General features: G+C 52.3%; 1 protein-coding gene across 1 annotated transcript; it reads left to right on the top strand.

Annotated features, from left to right (window-relative positions):
- The first annotated feature begins 293 nt into the window (after nt 1-293).
- On the top strand, nt 294-13142 carry LOC133356465 (LHFPL tetraspan subfamily member 3 protein-like). Its single transcript, XM_061573996.1, has 5 exons — nt 294-471; nt 2614-3198; nt 5683-5919; nt 8152-8257; nt 13058-13142. The coding sequence occupies exons 1-5, from the start codon at nt 423-425 to the stop codon at nt 13140-13142; spliced, it is 1062 nt and encodes a 353-aa protein (XP_061429980.1). The 5' UTR covers nt 294-422.
- The last annotated feature ends 8030 nt before the right edge of the window (nt 13143-21172 follow it).

The raw sequence follows: 21172 nt of genomic DNA, 5'->3' as shown, positions 1-21172 counted from the left end.
GGCTGGTGTGGTATTGACTAGGGCTAGTTTGGTATTGACTAGGGCTAGTGTGGTATTGACTAGGGCTAGTGTGGTATTGACTAGGGCTAGTGTGGTATTGACTAGTGTTGTATTGACTCGGGCTAGGAGTTGGTTGCTGCTGCTCCTGTCCCTCCGCTGCTCGGGCTCGCGCTGTCGTGACGCCTGCGTGAGACGGGGGAGGAGGAGGTGGTGGCGGTGTTTCTACGAATCCACAAAACCCCATGGACGCTTCACCGCTCACGAGAAAAGAAGTTCCTAGGCGGAGTGATTCATCCTGCTGCTGCTGCTACAGCCGCTGTCCCTGGTGCTGAAACCTCAACTGCTCAGAGACTCGCCGCGGCACGGGGTTGTGGACAGCGCGCGAGGCCGCGGTTGTCGCCCAGATCCCAAGGGCGACCGAGATGGACGGCGCCGCGCTGGGGAAAACGAGGCGATCGCCCTCCCTGACGGGTAAGCGTGGAGGCGCCGAGACGCCCTTTGCTTCGAACGTTGCGCCTGGCGCCTGGGTCAATGCGACAATGCGTCGGCTGCGCAGAGCCGGTGACATTCACGCCGTTTGGAAACGCAGCCCGAGGTCGTTGGCAATCGAGTGCCATCGAGAGCCGTCGCCCGCAGGTCAATCCGGGCGTGTTGTGGACTGCGTGGACTGCATAGACTGCAGTGTGTGAGCGGGTGGCCGTCGTGAACCACGCGATGGCTCAGCGAGACGTGCCCCGCTCTGTCAGTGCCTCCGTACGGACAGCCGGATTAGATTACTCACTGGGCACCACACACACACACGCACAGCAAACATCCTCGTCAGCACCATCATCATCATCATCGCCCCCTGCTACGGAGACCTGGCAGGACTCTACTGAAAAAAGAGAGTCGTGAGACTTTTCCTGGCCAAACGAGGCCATTGAGACTCGCCAACTCTCTCCCTCCCGCCACTGTGGGAGCAGCAGCAGCAGCAGCAGTGAGCCGGGCCACCGAGGGGGCGATGGGACGGCTGAGTCAGCGCCGTCGCGAGGGAAGAGGGCGCCCTGGGGGCATGGCCATGGACCGGCGCCCTGGGGGCATGGCCATGGACCGGCGCCCTGGGGGCATGGCCATGGACCGCCACCAATGTCCCTTCACCCACCCCTCGTTAGCTGTGCAGCACTAAGCACCGAGCGCTGTACACAATCTCTCCTCGGATCTAGAAACTCCCCAAGGGAGGGGGCCTGGGGTGCCCGCATTTTAACAATTTTTTGAAACAGGGCCCCATAAAATAATGTAAAAAAAACATATTCGGTGCATTTTCTGGATCTCAAGATGGGGGGTTGATTGCCCCCCATCCGCCCCTTCGTGCATCTCTCTACCAACTGCCTCGGCCACTGCTGTGACAGCACGCGGCCACCGCAGCGCTCCAATTCGAATTTAAATCGCGACTTAAAGCTTTCGTGACTGCAGGATTTCATACTCCTTGGTTCTTTCACGTAGATAGAAAATAATAAAAAGGTAAAAAAACCACGACGTTTCGATCGCCCTCGGGTGAACAAACACAGCTGGCGGACCGTCGAGAGAAATATCGCGAGAGAGCCGCTTGAGCCAAATGCAGAGCCACTCCAGCCAAAGGTTATAAGTGCCTGGAGTAGACGGGGCTAGAGATGGAATTTGCAAGTAAATGCAAGATCGCAGAGCTAGGAATACCTCGGCTAATTGTGTCTGTATTAACCACAATACTTGTGGTCAGAATGCAAAACTAAAATAAGGGCGATCGGTGTTACCTCGGTGTCGCGGCATCTCTTCAGAGAAGTGAGAGATTCGATCAGATGAGCTCTCGAATTTGTCATGGAGAAAAAACAATCTCCCCTTCGAGCACCCGATTCGTGCGGCTAAGATGCTGGCAGTGACGAACACGTCTCCTCTGAAGGGTCCTTTCGACGTGGGAGGTTTCGTATGTGGCCGTGGGTTGCGTGAAACGAAGTCTGGGGCCGCAGAGGTTTTCCACCCCTGTCACAAGGAGAGCACGACCCGACTGTTGACTGTTGTTGTGAGCTCTTGTGAGAGTAATGCTTAGAGGGTGAGGGTGACGATGGTGGTGGTGAGGTGAGGGTGACGATGGTGGTGGTGAGGTGAGGGTGGCGGAGGTTGAGGAGGGTGACAGTGGTGAGGGTGTTGATGGAGTAAGGGTGGTGTAATTCCTGCAGTCACGAAAGCTCCAAATTAAGTATGGGGGTGAGGGTGTTGATGGAGTAAGGGTGGTGGGAGTGGTGAGGGTGTTGATGGGGTGAGGCTGGTGAGGTTGTTGATGGGGTGAGGGCGGTGAAAGTGTTGATGGTGGTGAGGCTGGTGAGGGTGTGGATGGGGTGAGGCTGGTGAGGGTGTTGATGGGGTGAGGGCGGTGAGAGTGGTGATGGAGTAAGGGTGGTGAGAGTGGTGAGGGTGTGGATGGGGTGAGGCTGGTGAGGGTGTTGATGGGGTGAGGGCGGTGAGAGTGGTGATGGAGTAAGGGTGTTGAGAGTGGTGAGGGTGTTGATGGGGTGAGCGTGGTGAGGCTGGTGAGTACGGCTCAACCAAGGCCACGGCCGTGCCGTGCCTCTAACCGAGCGTGGTGCGCGCGTCCCGTAGCCTCCATCCAGCTGGATGAGACCGTCTCCTGGATCCACACCCCCGCCGACTCGCACCCGCTGCTGCTCGGGAAGAACGGCGGCGGTGGCGGCGGCGGCATCGGCGTGGGCCTCATGAGCAGCATGGCCCCGCTGACGGCCGCGTCGACGCGCGACGCGGCCCCTCCACGCACCGTGATGCTCCTGTCGGCGCAGGAGGCGGCCCAGATCTACCACACCAACTACGTGCGCAACTCGCGCGCCATCGGCGTGCTGTGGGCCATCTTCACCATCTGCTTCGCCATCATCAACGTGGTGGTGTTCGTGCAGCCCTACTGGGTGGGCGACGGCGCCGAGACGCCGCGCGCCGGATACTTCGGCCTCTTCCACCTCTGCGTGAGCGGCGGCGTCTCCAAGGTCGACCTCAAGTGCCGCGGCTCGTTCGCCGACTTCTCCACCATCCCATCGAGCGCGATGCGCGCCGCCTCTTTCTTCGTGGGCACCTCCATGGTGCTCACCGTCACGTGCATCGTGTGCTTCTCGCTCTTCTTCTTCTGCAACACGGCCACCGTCTACAAGATCTGCGCCTGGATGCAGCTCACGGCCGGTGAGTGGCCGAGCGAGCGGACCGCGTGGGCCACCCCCCCCCCCCCCGTGGCCCCTGGAGCGGGGAGGCCACGGGGGGTCCCGGTGACCCCCAGAGGTCGCACGCTTCGGCCGTGGGCGCGCGGCGGAGCATCGAGCGGCATCACGAATTTGCTTGGCAAACATTGTCACAGTCATCATCACAGTCGTCGTCACAGACGTCATCACAGACATCATCACAGACATCATCACAGACATCATCACAGACATCATCACATGCATCGTCACAGTCGTCATCACAGACATCTTCACAAAGATCATCACAGTCATTATTACAGACATCTTCACAAACATCTTCACAGACATCTTCACAGACATCATCACACACATTACAAACATCATTGCAGACATCATCGCAGTCATCACAGACATTATCACGGACAATTTAACGCGTAGGCTTTCGCGACCAATATTATTCATAACATAGGTTTTTGGGTCAGATCGCGTTATTTATAAATGTGTCGTAACCCTCCACCACCCGACACAGCCAAACAGTAAAAAATGTGTCACGTTTTCAAAGGACAAATGAATTGACTTCTTTAGCCCACCGGTGTGTGCTGAAGAGAGAATCAACAGCATTTTAAAATTTGAGTAGTTCGACGTTTCGCTGATAATTACAATGAGCTTCATCGGTTGAAGTGTTGTGTAAAACGAATTATTACTGGCCAAGACTAATTAGAGAATCCATTGAAATTGAGAAAAACAGAAATGATTTCAATCGCTCTGACAGCTACAGGCTGAGTGCGGCCTGGAAGCGTATTATCAAATAAATACAATTATAATTCCTTATAAGGGAAACAAATACCAATGAATAACAATTGATTGATTACCAATCTATATAATCACAATACCCTCCCCCTCTTTGCCTCGAATCGCTGCACCAGATTGAATTGAAATTAAATGATGACGTCACCCTGATGCTGCTGCTCTATTTAATACCGGAAGCAACAGGAAAGCGTCACCATTCTTGCCCGATGAAGCTGATTGTAATTACCAGCGAAACGTCGTAATACTCACATTTTTAAATCCGGTTGATTATCTCTTCAGCACACACCGGTGGGCTAAAGAAGTGAATTATTTTGTCCTTTGAAAACGTGACACATTTTTTACTGATTGGCCGTGTCGGGTGGTGGAGGGTTACGACACATTTATAAATAACGCGATCTGACCCAAAAACCTATATTATGAATCATCACAGACATCATCACAGACATCATCACAGACATCATCACAGACATCACAGACATCACAAACATTATTACAGACATCATCATTAACATCATTACAGATATCACAAACATCATCACAAACATCATCACAACAAACATCACCAACATACTCTTTGGTTTTTTCGGTAAAGTCACGTAGATGAAACATAAAATTGAAATAAATTAAATCACGACGTTTCGGAGGCAACACAAGCTTCCATCTTCAGGTGGCACCGTCACAGCAAAATCACCGTATCAAACGTCGTGATTTAATTTATTTTAATTTTATTTTTCACCTACGTGACTTTACCGAAAAAACCAAAGAGTATGGACCCTTGCAGTCACGAAAACTTCAAATCTAGAATCACCAACACAATCTGTGTGCGATCCACAAACCCTCGCCGCTGCCTCCGCAGCGCTGCGTTCGAGTAGCCACGTGCAGCCACCACCACCACCACTAAGTGGCGGCGACGTCGGCACGGCGCTTGTGCCAGGCTAGGTGCACTTTGACGCCACGTGCAGCGCGGAATGTCCGCTGGCAGGAGGCCACGGGACAGACCCAGGTGCCACTGTCCATCACCGCTCCCATCGAGGCTCCCCCCTGCTCCCCGCTGCTCCCCTCTGCTCCCCCCTGCTCCCCCCTGCTCCCCTCTGCTCCCCCTGCTCCCCCCTGCTCCCCCCTGCTCCCCCCTGCTCCCCCCTTAATCCCCTCTGCTCCCCCCTACTCCCCCCTGCTCCCCCCTGCTCCCCCCTGCTCCCCCCCTGCTCCCCCCTGCCCCCCCCTGCTCCCCTTTGCTTCCTCCTACTCCCCCCTTAATCCCCTCTGCTCCCCCCCTGCTCCCCGCTGCTCCCCCCTGCTCCCCCCTGCTCCCCCCTGCTCCCCTCTGCTCCCCCTGCTCCCCCCTGCTCCCCCCTGCTCCCCCCTGCTCCCCCCCTGCTCCCCCCTTAATCCCCTCTGCTCCCCCCTACTCCCCCCTGCTCCCCCCTACTCCCCCCCTGCTCCCCCCTACTCCCCCCCTGCTCCCCCCTACTCCCCCCCTGCTCCCCCCTGCTCCCCCCTGCTCCCCCCTACTCCCCCCCTGCTCCCCCCTGCTCCCCCCTGCTCCCCCCTACTCCCCCCCTGCTCCCCCCTGCTCCCCCCTGCTCCCCCCTACTCCCCCCTACTCCCCCCTGCTCCCCCCTGCTCCCCCCTGCTCCCCCCTGCTCCCCCCTGCTCCCCCAACCCCGTGTGCATGTAGCCGGGTGCCTGGTGCTCGGCTGCCTGATCTTCCCGGACGCGTGGGACGCTGCGGAGGTGCGCGCTCTGTGCGGCGAGCGCGCCGACAAGTACACGCTGGGCGAGTGCTCGGTGCGCTGGGCCTACATCCTCGCCATCATCGCCATCCTGGACGCCAAGGTGCTCGCCTTCCTCGCCTTCGTGCTGGGGAACCGCCAGGATGCGCTGCTGCCGCCGGACTTCAAGCTGGAGAGCAAGGGTGCGGGGGGGGGTGGGTGTGGGGGGGGGGGGTGCGGGGGGGGGTGTGGGGGGGGTGCGGGGGGGGACAGCGCGCCGTGCCCCATACATCGCCAGCACTGCACCATTATCATCACCATCGTCAGCCCCATCATCTGCACCATCATCATCATCGCCATCGTCAGCCCCATCATCATCATCATCGCCATCATCATTACCATCATCATCACCATCGTCATCACCATCATCGGCCCCATCATCATCATTATCATCGCTTTCATCATTACCATCATCATCACTGTCATCATCACTATGATAAAAACCATAATCATCATCACCGTCATCATCACTATGATCATAACCATCATCATCATCGCCATCATCATTACCATCATCATCAGCATCATCGTCGGCAGCACCATCATCAGCCCCATCATTAGCCCCATCACCATCATCATCACCGTTATCATCACTATGATCAAAACCATAATCATCATCACCGTCATCATCACTATGATCAAAACCATAATCATCAGCACCATCATCAGCACTATGATCAACACCATCATCATCGTCACCATCATCACTATGATCAAAAGCATCATCATCATCATCACCGTCATCATCATTATGATCAAAGCCATAATCATGAGCACCATCATCAGCACTATGATCAACACCATCATCATCACCATCATTAGCCCCATCACCATCATCATCACCGTCATCATCATTATGATCAAACCCATAATCATCAGCACAATCATCAGCACTATGATCAACACCACCACCATCATCACCGTCATCATCACTATGATCAAAAGCATCATCATCACCATCATCAGCACTATGATCAACACCATCATCATCATCGCCATCATCAGCACCATCATCATCACCGTCATCATCACTATCATCAAAACCATAATCATCATCACCGTCATCATCACTATGATCAAAAGCATCATCATCACCATCATCAGCACTATGATCATCAACACCATCATCATCATCGCCCTCATCAGCACCATCATGATCATCAGCACAGCTACACTCGTGGTCCCAGGTCTGTCGAGTCGTCAGTCTCTCGCTGCTGGGTCGCAGCTCCACGTGTTCACCGCTGACTGGCGCCTTATTTGAGCGAATGTTCAAGTTCCTCTCTCTGCTGCGTTTCTCCCCCCTCCCTCCCTCCCCTACGCTCTCGCCCACTGCACCTGCACGGTGGCGTGCAGCTTGAGGTAAGACTTCTGCTGCTACTGCTGCTGCTACTGCTGCTGCTGCTACTGCTGCTGCTACTGCTGCTGCTGCTACTGCTGCTGCTTCTACTGCTGCTGCTACTGCTGCTGCGGCTGCTGCTGCTGCTGCTACTGCTGCTACTTCTGCTGCTGCTGCTGCTACTGCTGCTACTGCGGCTGCTGCTACTACTGCTGCTGCTGCTACTGCTACTGCTGCTACTGCTGCTGCCGCTACTGCTGTTACTGCTGCTGCTGCTACTGCTGCTACTGCTACTGCTGCTACTGCTGCTGCTACTGCTGCTGCTGCTACTGCTGCTACTGCTGCTGCTGCTACTGCTGCTGCTGCTACTGCTGCTACTGCTGCTGCTGCTACTGCTGCTACTGCTGCTGCTACTGCTGCTTCTGCTACTGCTGCTGCTGCTACTGCTGCTGCTACTGCTGCTACTGCTGCTGCTGCTACTGCTGCTGCTGCTACTGCTGCTGCTGCTCGCGGGCTCCCTCGTGGAGGCCTTCGCAGGCCGTCCGCACGGTAGCGGCCGAGTGGCCCGCGACGCGTGCGGCCGTCACGTGGGTCGTGTGGAGGGGAGCGGGACGAGCGGGACGTTTCGATTTAAAGCTTTCGTGACTGCAGGGATTCATCTTCTTGGTTCTTTCGGTAAAGCCACGTAGAATGGAAATAATAAAATAATACAAATAAAACATAATAAAATAATTCTCACGACGTTTCGGCCACAACACAAGCAGCCGTCCTCAGGTGAAGAACAGGTCTGTCGATAAGACAGAGTCTGACAGACCTGTTCTCCACCTGAAGACGGCTGCTTGCGTTGTGGCCGAAACGTCGTGAGAATTATTTTATCATGTTTTATTTTTATTATTTTATTATTTCTATTCTACGTGACTTTACCGAAAGAACCAAGAAGATGAGCGGGACGTTGTCGCGGCGTCAGCGTAGTGAACGCGCGGATCTGACGGTGCGACTTTGGGATGGGGACCTCCTCCACCCGCCTCTCTGCTCGCAGACTCGGGGACTCACGGGTTCACGGACTCACGGACTCCGCGACGGGACGAGGAGGAGGAGGCGGCGCTGGGCGGACTGCGCCGTGGACTCCTCGTGACGGCCGGACTGCGAGAGGCGGTTTCGTGTTTTGTTGAAGCGTCACCGATCGAGGCCCGGCTCAGCCGGTGGCCGTCACGGCCGTGACGTCACAGATCGGCCGTCACAGCCTTCACGGCCGCCAGCTGTTGTACAGGGGGGGGGCGGGGGGTCGCGAGGGGGGGCGGGGGGTGGGGGGGGGGTCGCGGGGGGGGGGGGTGTTGCTGCTGTGATCCCACAGAGCTGCGAGTCTCCGGTTTTTAAATCCTTTATATTAAGTTCACTTGCTTGCGCGCTTACGACCGTGCAAATCTTTCGGTCGTTTTTTAACCCACTTCCCGTGATCCAATCGAGCTGACATTTAGCACACAGACTCGTTGTGCGTGACAATTAATGTTCGTGAAAAAAAAATTCCAAAATTTTACACTTTTTAGGAAAAAATAAACTATATGTAATTACCAATTGCTTATTGGTGGCAGGCAATCATCTGACCCATAGGTGGCAGCCATCTCAAGCCAGAGGACGAGAGGACTCTAGCCGCCACGCATATAAAGGATTTATAGTGACAAACTTTGTTTTTACGGGTTACTTTTTTTTTATCGTCGTCAGCGGCAGCGGGAGGTGGTGGCGGTGGCGGCGGAGTTGGGGGCGGTGATCGCGACGATCCATCCCAGCTGAGAGATTCGCGGCGTGATTTTTGAAATTTGGGAAAATCGAAACGCCGCCGCGCAGTGACGTCACGGCATCTTTCACGGCCACTGTGACGTGTGTCTACGCTCAATGCAGCCGCAGTATTAATTGGGGCGGCCGCTGGAGCTCGAACCGCGAACCTCGGCGACGAGCGCCGAACGCGCCACGACCGCCGGGCGCTGCCCAGGCGAGGCCTGGTACCAGCACCCATCGTGACGCTTTGCCCGTAGTGGAGGATGCAGCACAGCAAGTAGGTGGGTCCGTACAGGCTGCCCCTGTGTGTGTGTCTGTGTGTTGCGTGTGAGTCTTCTGCCCTGGCTGTGTGTGTGTCTGGGTGTGGGTGGGGTCCACGCTTGCGAAACGTGGAACATCTTCGCCGGTTAGAAACATTTAGGCTGGCCTGTCTACGATCTATCCTGGGTTTAACCAGGCTGGAGTGTGTGAGAAGCTCACAAATCCCTTGAAAGATCTGGGCAAAGTCCCATCTGTGAGCTCCTCCGGCAGGCAACATGCGTTGGCTGGGTCATGTAGCCCGCATGCTCAGCCACTGCATGCCTAAACAGCTTTTGTTCAGCCGGATCGAGGGGGCTAAACGGGCGCGGCACGGGCTGCAGAAGAGATGGAGTGATGTGGTACAGGAGGATCTGGAGCTGAGTGGACTTGCCGATTACTGGTACCAGCGGTGTCAAGATCGGCCTCAGTGGAGGCTCGTGAAGGACGCTACTGGGCAGTTGGAGGCAGTCGCCTTCCAGCAACAACGGAGGGCGGAGGAGCGACGCTCACAACAACGAGCGGAGCGCCGGGTGGCTAAAGCACATCGAGTTGGCACAGTTAGAGGGCACCGGTGGTGCATGTGCCAGTCATCTCGGTCATCTCAGTCAGTCGACCCGTGGCACCTGGATCTGCCCCGTGACCTCCTGCCAGCGGGCGTTCAACACTTCATGTGGCCTCAAGGTGCACATAGCTTGGCACAAGCGTCGTGGTGACGTCACCGCCACGTAGTGGCGAATGGTGGTTGTTGCTGTTGTATGGGGAGTGGTAGGGTAGCAGTTAGCACGCAGCGCTACGAACCTGGCCACCCGAGTTAGATTCCCGCTCACGGCCAACACCAGTGAAGATGATTAAAACCGGTCCTGGGCATCCCCTAGGTCGACTCAGCCTAAAATGAGTACTTGGTGCGGTGTGTAACCATCGCCACTAGGGAGACAAAGGCGGCCGGGCGTGGTGTTGGCCACCCACCCCCTCGTGTGCCGTGCCGGCCTTCATAGGTGCTCGCTAACAACACTTGCCCCAACAGTCTGTAATACTGGGGGATCTTTGTGTGTGTCTTTGTGTGCGCGTGTGTCTGTGCGTGCGTGTGTGTGTGTCTGTGCGTGTGTGTGTGTCTGTGTGTGTGTGTGGCTGTCTGTGTGTCTATGTGTGTGTCTCTGTGTGTGCGAGTTTTCTTCGGACTCGTGCTCCGGGTGTGAAATCGTAAATATTGCAGCGCTCACAGCGCTCTTCAACCCTGCCGAACATTGTCCTTCTGGACACTGTGTGAGGATTTCCTGGGTAAACTATGAACAATGTATTATCCATTGTGAGTAAAACGTAGATGTTTCGTTTATTCAATATCGTGACATAATCTCAATGATGTAAGTAGAGGAAAATCCCAACGTAAAATTAACTCTTCGTTTAAATTTTTATTTATTTATAAATATATTTCAATGACGTCTGTTGTTCGGCGCAGCGAGCACACCACCAGTACGCACAGCACGCCACCAGTACGCACAGCACACCACCAGTACGCACAGCACCCCACCAGTACACACAGCACACCACCAGTACGCACAGCACACCACCAGTACGCACAGCACCCCACCAGTACGCACAGCACGTCACCAGTACGCACAGCACACCACCAGTACGCACAGCACACCACCAGTACGCACAGCACACCACCAGTACGCACAGCACACCACCAGTACGCACAGCACGTCACCAGTACGCACAGCACGTCACCAGTACGCACGTAAATATTGCAGCGCTCACAGCGCTCTTCAACCTTGCCGAACATTGTCCTTCTGGACACTGTGTGACGTTGATCTCGCGTTCCTCGACCTGAAATTTTAATTCCGAGGGAATTTCGCAACAATTGCGTTCAAATCCAAAGTTGTAATATCGGTGTCTTTCTGTTGCTGCTGCGACGTTGAGTCGGAAACCTGGATTCAAACTCAGGGTCTCGGCGGTGGCGGTGGGGGGGGGGTAAGGGGGGGACTTGGTGGCTCGCACCTCTGTGCCACGTGGGCCACCACCTCACCAATGGGTGTCAATGGGCGATGGATTGGTGGCGATGTGTGGGATTTGCTGCTCTATCTCTTTGGTGGTACCCGCCTCTCGCACAGCGGCGGCTCGTGCGGTGACGGCTCCGCTCTGTCAATGCCCTCGGTGCCCCCCCCCCCCTCCGCTCTGTTGTCGACAGCTCTTAACGCCCCCCCCCCCCACCACAGTCTCATTAATCGGGGGGCGGGGTGCAATCGGGCTTCAATAGCTGCTGTTTTGGTGCCAAATGTACAGTGTTAGGCCTTGTATTTATAGAGTTTATTGCGAAATAAAGTGTTATATAATACATTCTAATTGTTTACAACATTGGTACCTCATTTGTCAGTAAAAAATATGATAATTTTTTTTACCCTCTTGTCTGGCAACAAAACTGACACCTTTTTTACGAGGAGTCATGTTTGCATAGACTACAATACCTGCAGTCATAATGCAAACTAAAACATAACTCTGATAATGTATGCGCCTTTTCGCGTCATCTGGTCCAACACCATGTGAGACTAGGCTCTAAGGAAAGCTGTCTCGGGTGTGGACCAATCAACTTCAAGGACAGTGCATACATTATCAGAGTTATGTTTTTTGTTTGCATTATGACTGCAGGTATTGTGGTCTATGCAAACATGACTCCTCGTAAAAAAGGTGTCAGTTTTGTTGCCAGATGAAAGGGTAAAAAAACAATTATCACTTTAAGATTCATCTTCTTGGTTCTGTCGGGGAGACAGCGTCATTCAGACGCTGTCTCCCCGACAGACCTGGTCTTCACCTGAAGACGGCTGCTTGCGTTGTTCTAATTGTTGTTGTTGTGATTATGATCGCACGCTCACAACCAACAGGCATGCCGATGTCACTGCGGGGGACTGTGGGGAGCTGGGCTCGGGGTGGGGGGGTTCGTGTCGACTCTTCAGTCCCGCACGATGCCACCCAAGTGTCCAGTGGACGCTCTGTGATGGAGCACATTGATGGGACTTGCATGTCAAGAGGCCCAGTGGACAGCAAGTCCACTAGAGACACACAGATCCCCCGTAAAGCCTTTAAAGCTGTTGGGGACAAGTGCTGTTAGCGAGTAGCACCCATGAAGGCCGGCAGGGTATGATGGGTGGCCAGCACCACGCCCGACCGCCTTTGTCTCCCTAGCGGCGATGTTTACACACCACGCCAGGTGCTCATTTGAGGTTGAGTCGACATAGGGGAGGCCCAGGACATGTTCAGATAATCGATGTAATACTGTCGATGAATGTTGCGCATTACACGATTACCACACAATCACACGTGGCGACAAACAGCAACGTGGAACACACCGGCTGGTCTGCACGACCACCGCTGGACCACACACGCATTTACAAACACCGCCATCAACTCCACTGCTGGATAAGGGCCCCAATCATCACACCTTGCGGCTCGTGGACGTTGTTTGACCATACTTCACCGCGCTGGTCAGGGCGGGTGGGTGAAGGCGGGGGGAGTATTAGACGTATGGTACAATGGATAGACAATTGAGTTTGCCCTCTTGCTGCTAAGCAGCCTATAGCAACCCTTTATGCACGGCGCTCCGCTCGTCCAAGCGCTGCTCAGGTTCAGCTGCCCAGGCTCAGCTGCCCAGATTCAGCTGCCCAGCAGGCTCGGCCCCGCTTAGCTTTGAGACATCCAATGAGATATGGGGCGATTTGGTCACAGGAAGTAACTCGACGAATGTTGCCTGGTGATGTCACAGCAGATCCTGCTGTGCCCACGTGCCCGGGGTCTGTGACGTCACCGGGGTCTGTGACGTCACCGGGGTCTGTGACGTCACCGGGGTCTGTGACGTCGCCTGTGCTCCACTCAAGGACTCGCGTCTCCCGTGACGCCCGCGAGAGGGCGACGCTCGCGGTGGAGTCCTCGGCGCTGTTCGTGGGCAGGGGGCGGGGCTAGTGGGAGGGGCGGGGCTAGTGGGGGGGGGCAGCAGCAAGGAACGGGAACGGGAGAGGAGGCAGTGGAGGAGGCAGTGGAGGAGGCAGTGCAGGAGGGGGCTGGAGCCTGGCCACCATCTGGGGCCGGGGTGCTGGCGGTGTGTGGACGATCTGGGAGAGGGGGCGCCAGACAGAGGGAGCAGCAGCAGTCGAGGTGTAAGAGGAGTGACCTCCCACGCAGCGGAGCTCGACGAAGGGGGTGGGGGGGTGAGAGGGGTTTCTTGACGTTCGCTCCACGTGGTTTGCCCGCTCCGCAGTCGGGGGGGGGTGCTAAGGTCGCAGTGTTTGACCCACAAGTCACGATTTTTGTGATTTTGCTGAAGCAAACATTACCGGTGACTTGTACAGGAACAGCTTTGAAATTAATCAGTTTAATGTTTCGCTACGTTGTCGCCCGGAGACTGGTCTTGTCGCTCCACTGCTGAATGAGGGCCTCTCTCCCCACACCTGGTGATTTGGGCCGTACTTCAGCACGGGCGACTGTTATAACGACAGGATATAGTTGTCTTGATAAAATTTGACGGTATTTATTTTTAGACAAACCAAGTTTGTGTGGTGAAAGCAGTCGGGTTTGATGGCAAAACGCAAGCGAAGCAGAGCCTCCTGGACCGCCAGCAAATGACGAATCCGCGGATTCTGCCCCCAGGTGCAGGGTCAACTCCACATCGCGGCTTCAGTGGGGAAACGCGAAAATTTGCAGGCAAAGTGGCGCTGCCAATGGACATCTTCATAGACAAACAGCGCCCCCTAGTGGCGGGACAGGGCCCCCGAGTGGTTAACTGTTAATAAAGATCTTCTTGGTTCTTTCGGTAAAGCCACGTAGAATGGAAATAATAAAATAATAAACATTAAATAATTCTCACGACGTTTCGGCCACAACGCAAGCAGCCGTCCTCAGGTGAAGAACAGGTCCGTCGATAAGACAGAGTCTGAATGACTTATCGACGGACCTGTTCTTCACCTGAGGACGGCTGCTTGCGTTGTGGCCGAAACGTCGTGAGAATTATGGTATTATGATTTATTTTTTTATTATTTTCATTCTACGTGACTTTACCGAAAGAACCAAGAAGATGAATCCCTGCAGTCACGAAAGCTTCAAATCGAAATGTTAATAAAGAGTTGATTCTTTCATCTCATTGTCCAGATCTCCTTCACGTGGCCCGCGTCTCCACCTCCTAGACGCCCTGCCACGTACGCACAGAGACACACGTTATCGCATACACATGGAGACACACACACACACGTGTGAGTACAGTAACATCCACATGGGGCACTCAGTTTCTCTCGTGGCGTGTTCACCGATTTATTCGCCACTCGCCTCTGCTGGGACTGGAACCTGGCAGCTGCAGGTTCTGGGGTCTGCCTCGCATCGCCTGCAGCCATCGCGTGCTCGGTGGGAGTTGTGGATGCTCTGGTTATTAAATAATCGCCCTTATCAACTTTTATATTTACTATGAGACATCTCCTTTACCAGTGGCAAAATATAGTAGTAGGTTTTTACCCTTTAAACTGGTACAAAACTGACACCTTTATGCAAGGCATCATGTTTGCAATAACCACAACACAAGCAGTCAAAATGCAAACAAAAAGAAACAACTCTGATGATGATAATGTATGCACTGTCCTTGAAGTTGATTGGTCCACACCCGAGACAGCTTCCCTTAGAGCCTAGTCTCCATTGGTGTTGGACCAGATGACGCCAAAAGGCGTACAACTCAAAAAAAGTGCACTATTGCAAACATGATGCCTTGTATAAAGGTGTCAGTTTTGTACCAGTTTAATGGGTAAAAACCTACTACTATAACTTTTTTATTGTGATTTCAGACGGGTTTATTTTTATATAAAAGAAAATGAATAAGTATTTTGTGTTTCTTATGATACAATTTGCAAAATATATTAATCGATACATTTGGATTTGAAAAAAATTAATGCTTCAAATTTGATATATTTTTTTATATATCAATGGATAAAGTTGGATTTGAACCTGCAATCCTGGGACGCGCAGCCGCACAGCCGCACGTGCTACCCGCTTGGCCACGATGATGACGTCACAGGGCCCCACGTGATGAAGTGGCTGCACAGGTGCGCGAGCGTGCGTGCGTACAGCGTGACGTCATGACGTTACGTCATGCGCGAGTAACATTACCGCGCGTGGCTACGTCATCGCCCCACGATTGATCCGTCACTACGTCATTCATGAATAATTCAATACGACGGAGTCGCATGCGGGTGAGCATTGCCCCATGGGGCGACTCTTCCGCTCATGAATCCGTCTCGGGATTTATTTTATTGGTTAATAAAAAAAATCTATACGAAGTGCATAAGCGCTTTGCAAGCACCGGGTTCAGTTCAGTTCATTAATACTGGTAGGAACGAAGTGAACCAGACTACAATAGATTATATCGTCAGTCCGTCCGTCCGATGTCCGATTACGTGTAGCAACATCGCCCCCTACTGCAAACACTTGGCAGGACCCTACAAAAACCTTTAGACTCAGTGAGGCTTTCCTGGCTAAACAAGTGTAATAATACATTATGTTTGTATTCTTTGGTTATTCGTTTCTACCAGCCCACCCCGCAGGGACCTGTTTAGGTTTAGCCCTGTGAGCCATTCGGCTCTTGAATCGGGTGCAACCGCAACAAACAAAAAACAGAAACATGAACAAGAAAACATCTTAAAGTGACTACACGCAACAGAAAAATTCAGGGAAAAAACAGCAGTCTTCCAGAAAAAAACACCGCATTTCAACGCTGTGTGCAAAAATCCCAGTGGGATGCAAGTCAAACAATAGCAACCATAAGACATTACAGATTTGAAGCTTTCGTGACTGCAAGGATACATACTCTTTGTTTTTTTTCGGTAAAGTCACGTAGGTTAATTCTAGATTTGAAGCTTTCGTGACTGCAAGGATTCATACTCTTAGTTCTTTCGGTAAAGTCACGTAGGTAAAAAATGAAATTAAAATTAATAGAAAATAAAAACAATAAAGTCACGTTGGTTAATCAGTGATTTTGAAGACGGAGGCTTGTGTTGCCTCCGAAACGTCGTGATTACATTTATGCGTTTTCTTTTTTAACCTACGTGACTTTACCGAAAAAACCAAAGAGAAGCTTGTCTTCCCGACAGACCTGTTCTTCACCTGAGGACGGCTGCTTGCGTTGTGGCCGAAACGTCGTGAGAATTATTTTATTATGTTTTATTTTTATTATTTTATTATTTCCCTTCTACGTGACTTTACCGAAAGAACCAAGAAGATGAGTAACCATAAGACAACGTAGATTAAAGTTATCAGTCCAATTCTGATAGTCGATCCGCGGACGAGTGACGGGCACTCGGCATCCCCGCATGTGCTAGAGACGCCTGCTGCATCTCAGTCAATGCTTCGTAATATTCAACTAGAGTGGTCGATTTCGATTTAAAGCTTTCGTGACTGCAGGGATTCATCTTCTTGGTTCTTTCGGTAAAGTCACGTAGAAGGGAAATAATTAAGTAAAATAAATATATTTCATTATGTTTAATTTTTATTATTTTATTATTTCTCTTCTACGTGACTTTACTGAAAGAACCAAGAAGATAAAGTGCTCGATTTACTTACTACGTAATGATTTGCTCATTTATCCAGCAGACTCAATCGTTTGGGGCCGTCCATAAATGACGTCACGCGATTTTGGACGATTTTTTACCCCCCCCCCCCCCCCCTTCGTCACACGGCGTCATGAAAAGTCAGACCCCCCCTCAAATATGACGTCACAAAGCTCTGCCCCCCCCCGACCCCCAAAACCATATTTCCATTTTTGAAAATAAAACATGCTTCAAATCGCTTTAAACTATTGTCATTGTAGTGCGTATTTAATGTGGCGCTGCACTCTGATGTTGTGGGAGAAAACATTTATTAAAAAGTCTATTTAATTAAGTAGAACGTGTTGTCTATATTTATTTAAAGTTGCGAATTTTGATGTGACGTCACATTTCTCAACCCCCCCCACCCTCGTCACACATCGTCACAAATGTCTGACCCCCCCCCCCCAGGTGCGTGACGTCATTTATGGACGGCCCCTTTTCAGGAGGGTCCTGTTGTTTCGTTGGGGTTGATGACGAGTCGTGTTTATTATTCACGTGTAGGAGGAGGCGGAGGAAATTGAAGCACCCGGAGATAACCCCACGCCTTGCGCGAGGGGGCAACACTCGATCCCTGTACAGATGGACACAGATGGCGATTAGTCCACTCGCTGTACTGCCTTCTGGCGGGCCAGGCTTGTGGCAACTCCCTCAACGCCCACGGGTAGAAGAGAGCTTCACAACGTCTTTGTGTGATCCACAAACCCTGGCTGCTGCCTCCACGACGCTGGGTTGGAGCAGCCACGCGCAGCAGCGTGGCCACCGAGAGCCAGGTCCTCATTGGTTGTATTATATTCTTGGTTCTTTCGATAAAGTCACGTAGAAGGGAAATAATACAATAATAAATATTTAAACATTATAACATACAATTCTCACGACGTTTTCGGCCACAACGCAAGCAGCCGTTCTCAGGTGAATATCGGGTCTGTCGGAAAGACAGAGTCTGAATGAGCAACACCACCAAGCTTATTTTATGATTTCCCTTCTACGTGACTTTACCGAAAGAACCAAGAAGATGAATCCCTGCAGTCACGAAAGCTTTACATCGAAATTTGTCTTGGTTCTTTCGGTAAAGTCACGTAGAAGGGAAATAATAAAATAATAAGAATTCAACAATACAATTCTCACGACGTTTCGATTGCAACACAAGCAATCATCATCAGGTGTGAAACCCACAGCAAGAACATTTTCTTGCTGTGGTTTTCACACCTGATGATGATTGCGTGATAATTGTATTGGTTGTATTATGCCACGTGACGTGTTTATCTTCATTGATTGCGAGGCCCCCGCTGCTCGATGAAGACGCCGCCAAGCTCGACGTGAGGAGCACGCGGGGGATGGCGCTGGTGATGGGGAGTGGTGATGAGGAGCGGTGGCGCAGCGGTTAGCGCACTGCGCTACGAACCCGGCGACCCGACTTCGAGTCCAGCTCACGGCCAACACCAGTGATGATTGTCTCGACCTTAAATGAAGTAGCCGGTGCGGTGTGCAAACATCGCCACTGGAGAGACAAAGGCGGCCGGGCGTGGTGTTGGCCACCCACCCCCTCGTGTGTTATGCCGGAATTCGTAGGTGCTACTCGCTAACAGCACTTGCCACAACAGTCTGTTAAGGCTATACGGGGGTTCTTTATTTTTGTTGCATTCCTCGTCACAGTGACCGGCTGCTCATTCACGCAGCACCACACGGCTCCTTTCACAGGCGCGGCCTTGCAACCCACGTGCCCTGACAGAAGCAGGCAGAGCTCCTATTCACCAACACACACACAGCCCCATTGCCTCTCTCTCCTATTCACACACACAGCCCCATTGCCTCTCTCTCCCATTCACACACACAGCCCCATTGCTTGTATATCTCATTCACCAATACACACACACACAGCCCCAATTCTCTCTCTCCTATTCACCAACACACACACAGCCCAAATGCCTCTCTCTCCTATTCACACACACAGCCCCATTGCATCTCTCTCCTATTCACCAACACACACAGCCCAATTGCCTGTATCTCTCATTCACCAACACAACAACAACAACCGCCATTCGCCACTAAGTGGCGGTGACGTCACCACGACGCTTGTGCCAGGCCATGTGCACCTTGAGGCCACGTGAAGTGTCGAACGCCCGCTGACAGGAGGTCACGGGGCAGACCCAGCAGGTGCCACGGGTCGACTGACCGAGATGACCGAGATGACTGGCTGATGCACCGCCAACACACACACATACACAGCCCCAATTATCTCTCTCCTATTCACCAACACACACACAGCCCCATTTACTCTCCTCTCCATCAACACACACACAGCATCATTGCCTCTCTTTCCTATTCACAAACACACAGCCCCATTCCCTGTATCTCTCCTGTTCACCGACACACACATAGCCCATTTTCTCTCCTATTCACCAACACATTCCCATTCCCTCTCCCTCCTATTCACCAACACACACACAGCCTCATTCCCCGTATCTCTCCTATTCACCAACACACACAGCCTCATTCCCCGTATCTCTCCTATTCACCAACACACGCACAGCTCCATTCTCGATCTCTCCTATTCACCAACACACACACAGCTCCATTCCCCTATCTCTCCTATTCACCAACACACACAGCCTCATTCCCCGTATCTCTCCTATTCACCAACACACGCACAGCTCCATTCTCGATCTCTCCTATTCACCAACACACACACAGCTCCATTCCCTGTATCTCTCCTATTCACCAACACACACACAGCTCCATTCCCCGTATCTCTCCTATTAACCAACACACACAGCCACATTCCCTGTATCTCTCCTATTCACCAACACACACAGCCCCATTCTCGATCTCTCCTATTCACCAACACACACACAGCTCCATTCCCTGTATCTCTCCTATTCACCAACACACACACAGCTCCATTCCCCGTATCTCTCCTATTCACCAACACACACAGCCACATTCCCTGTATCTCTCCTATTCACCAACACACACACAGCCCCATTCTCGATCTCTCCTATTCACCAACACACACACAGCCACATTCCCTGTATCTCTCTTATTCACCAACACACACACAGCTCCATTCCCTGTATCTCTCCTATTCACCAACACACACACACTCCATTCCCTGTATCTCTCATATTCACCAACACACACACAGCTCCATTCCCCTATCTCTCCTATTCACCAACACACACACAGCTCCACTCCCCTATCTCTCCTATTCACCAACACACACACAGCTCCATTCCCCGTATCTCTCCTATTCACCAACACACACACAGCTCCATTCCCCGTATCTCTCCTATTCACCAACACACACAGCCACATTCCCTGTATCTCTCCTATTCACCAACACACACACAGCTCCATTCCCCTATCTCTCCTATTCACCAACACACACAGCTCCATTCCCTGTATCTCTCCTATTCACCAACACACACACGTCCCATTCCCTGTATCTCTCCTATTCACCAACACACACAGCTCCATTCCCCGTATCTCTCCTATTCACCAACACACACACAGCTCCATTCCCTGTATCTCTCCTATTCACCAACACACACACAGCTCGATTCCCTGTATCTCTCCTATTCACCAACACACACACAGCTCCATTCCCTGTATCTCTCCTATTCACCAACACACACACACAGTCCCATTCCCTGTATCTCTCCTATTCACCAACACACACACAGCTCCATTCCCTGTATCTCTCCTATTCACCAACACACACAGTCCCATTCTCGATCTCTCCTATTCACCAACACACACACAGCTCCATTCCCTGTATCTCTCCTATTCACCAACACACACACAGCTCCATTCCCTGTATCTCTCCTATTCACCAACACACACACAGCCCCATTCTCGATCTCTCCTATTCACCAACACACACACAGTCCCATTCCTTGTATCTCTCCTATTCACCAACACACACACAGCTCCATTCCCTGTATCTCTCCTATTCACCAACACACACACAGCTCCATTCCCCGTATCTCTCCTATTCACCAACACACACAGCCACATTCCCTGTATCTCTCCTATTCACCAACACACACACAGCTCCACTCCCCTATCTCTCCTATTCACCAACACGCACAGCTCCATTCCCTGTATCTCTCCTATTCACCAACACACACACAACTCCACTCCCCTATCTCTCCTATTCCCCAACACACACACACAACTCCACTCCCCTATCTCTCCTATTCACCAACACACACACACTCCATTCCCCGTATCTCTCCTATTCACCAACACACACACAGTCCCATTCCCTGTATCTCTCCTATTCACCAACACACACAGTCCAATTCTCGATCTCTCCTATTCACCAACACACACACACAGCTCCATTCCCTGTATCTCTCCTATTTACCACAC

Source organism: Lethenteron reissneri, chromosome 54 (genome assembly GCF_015708825.2).
Source record: "Lethenteron reissneri isolate LAM-NWPU_2019-01 chromosome 54, ASM1570882v1, whole genome shotgun sequence".
NCBI classification, from domain to species: Eukaryota; Metazoa; Chordata; class Hyperoartia; order Petromyzontiformes; family Petromyzontidae; genus Lethenteron; species Lethenteron reissneri.
The sequence above is the reverse complement of the archived record's forward strand: the minus strand, read 5'-3'. Positions and strand labels throughout refer to the sequence as shown.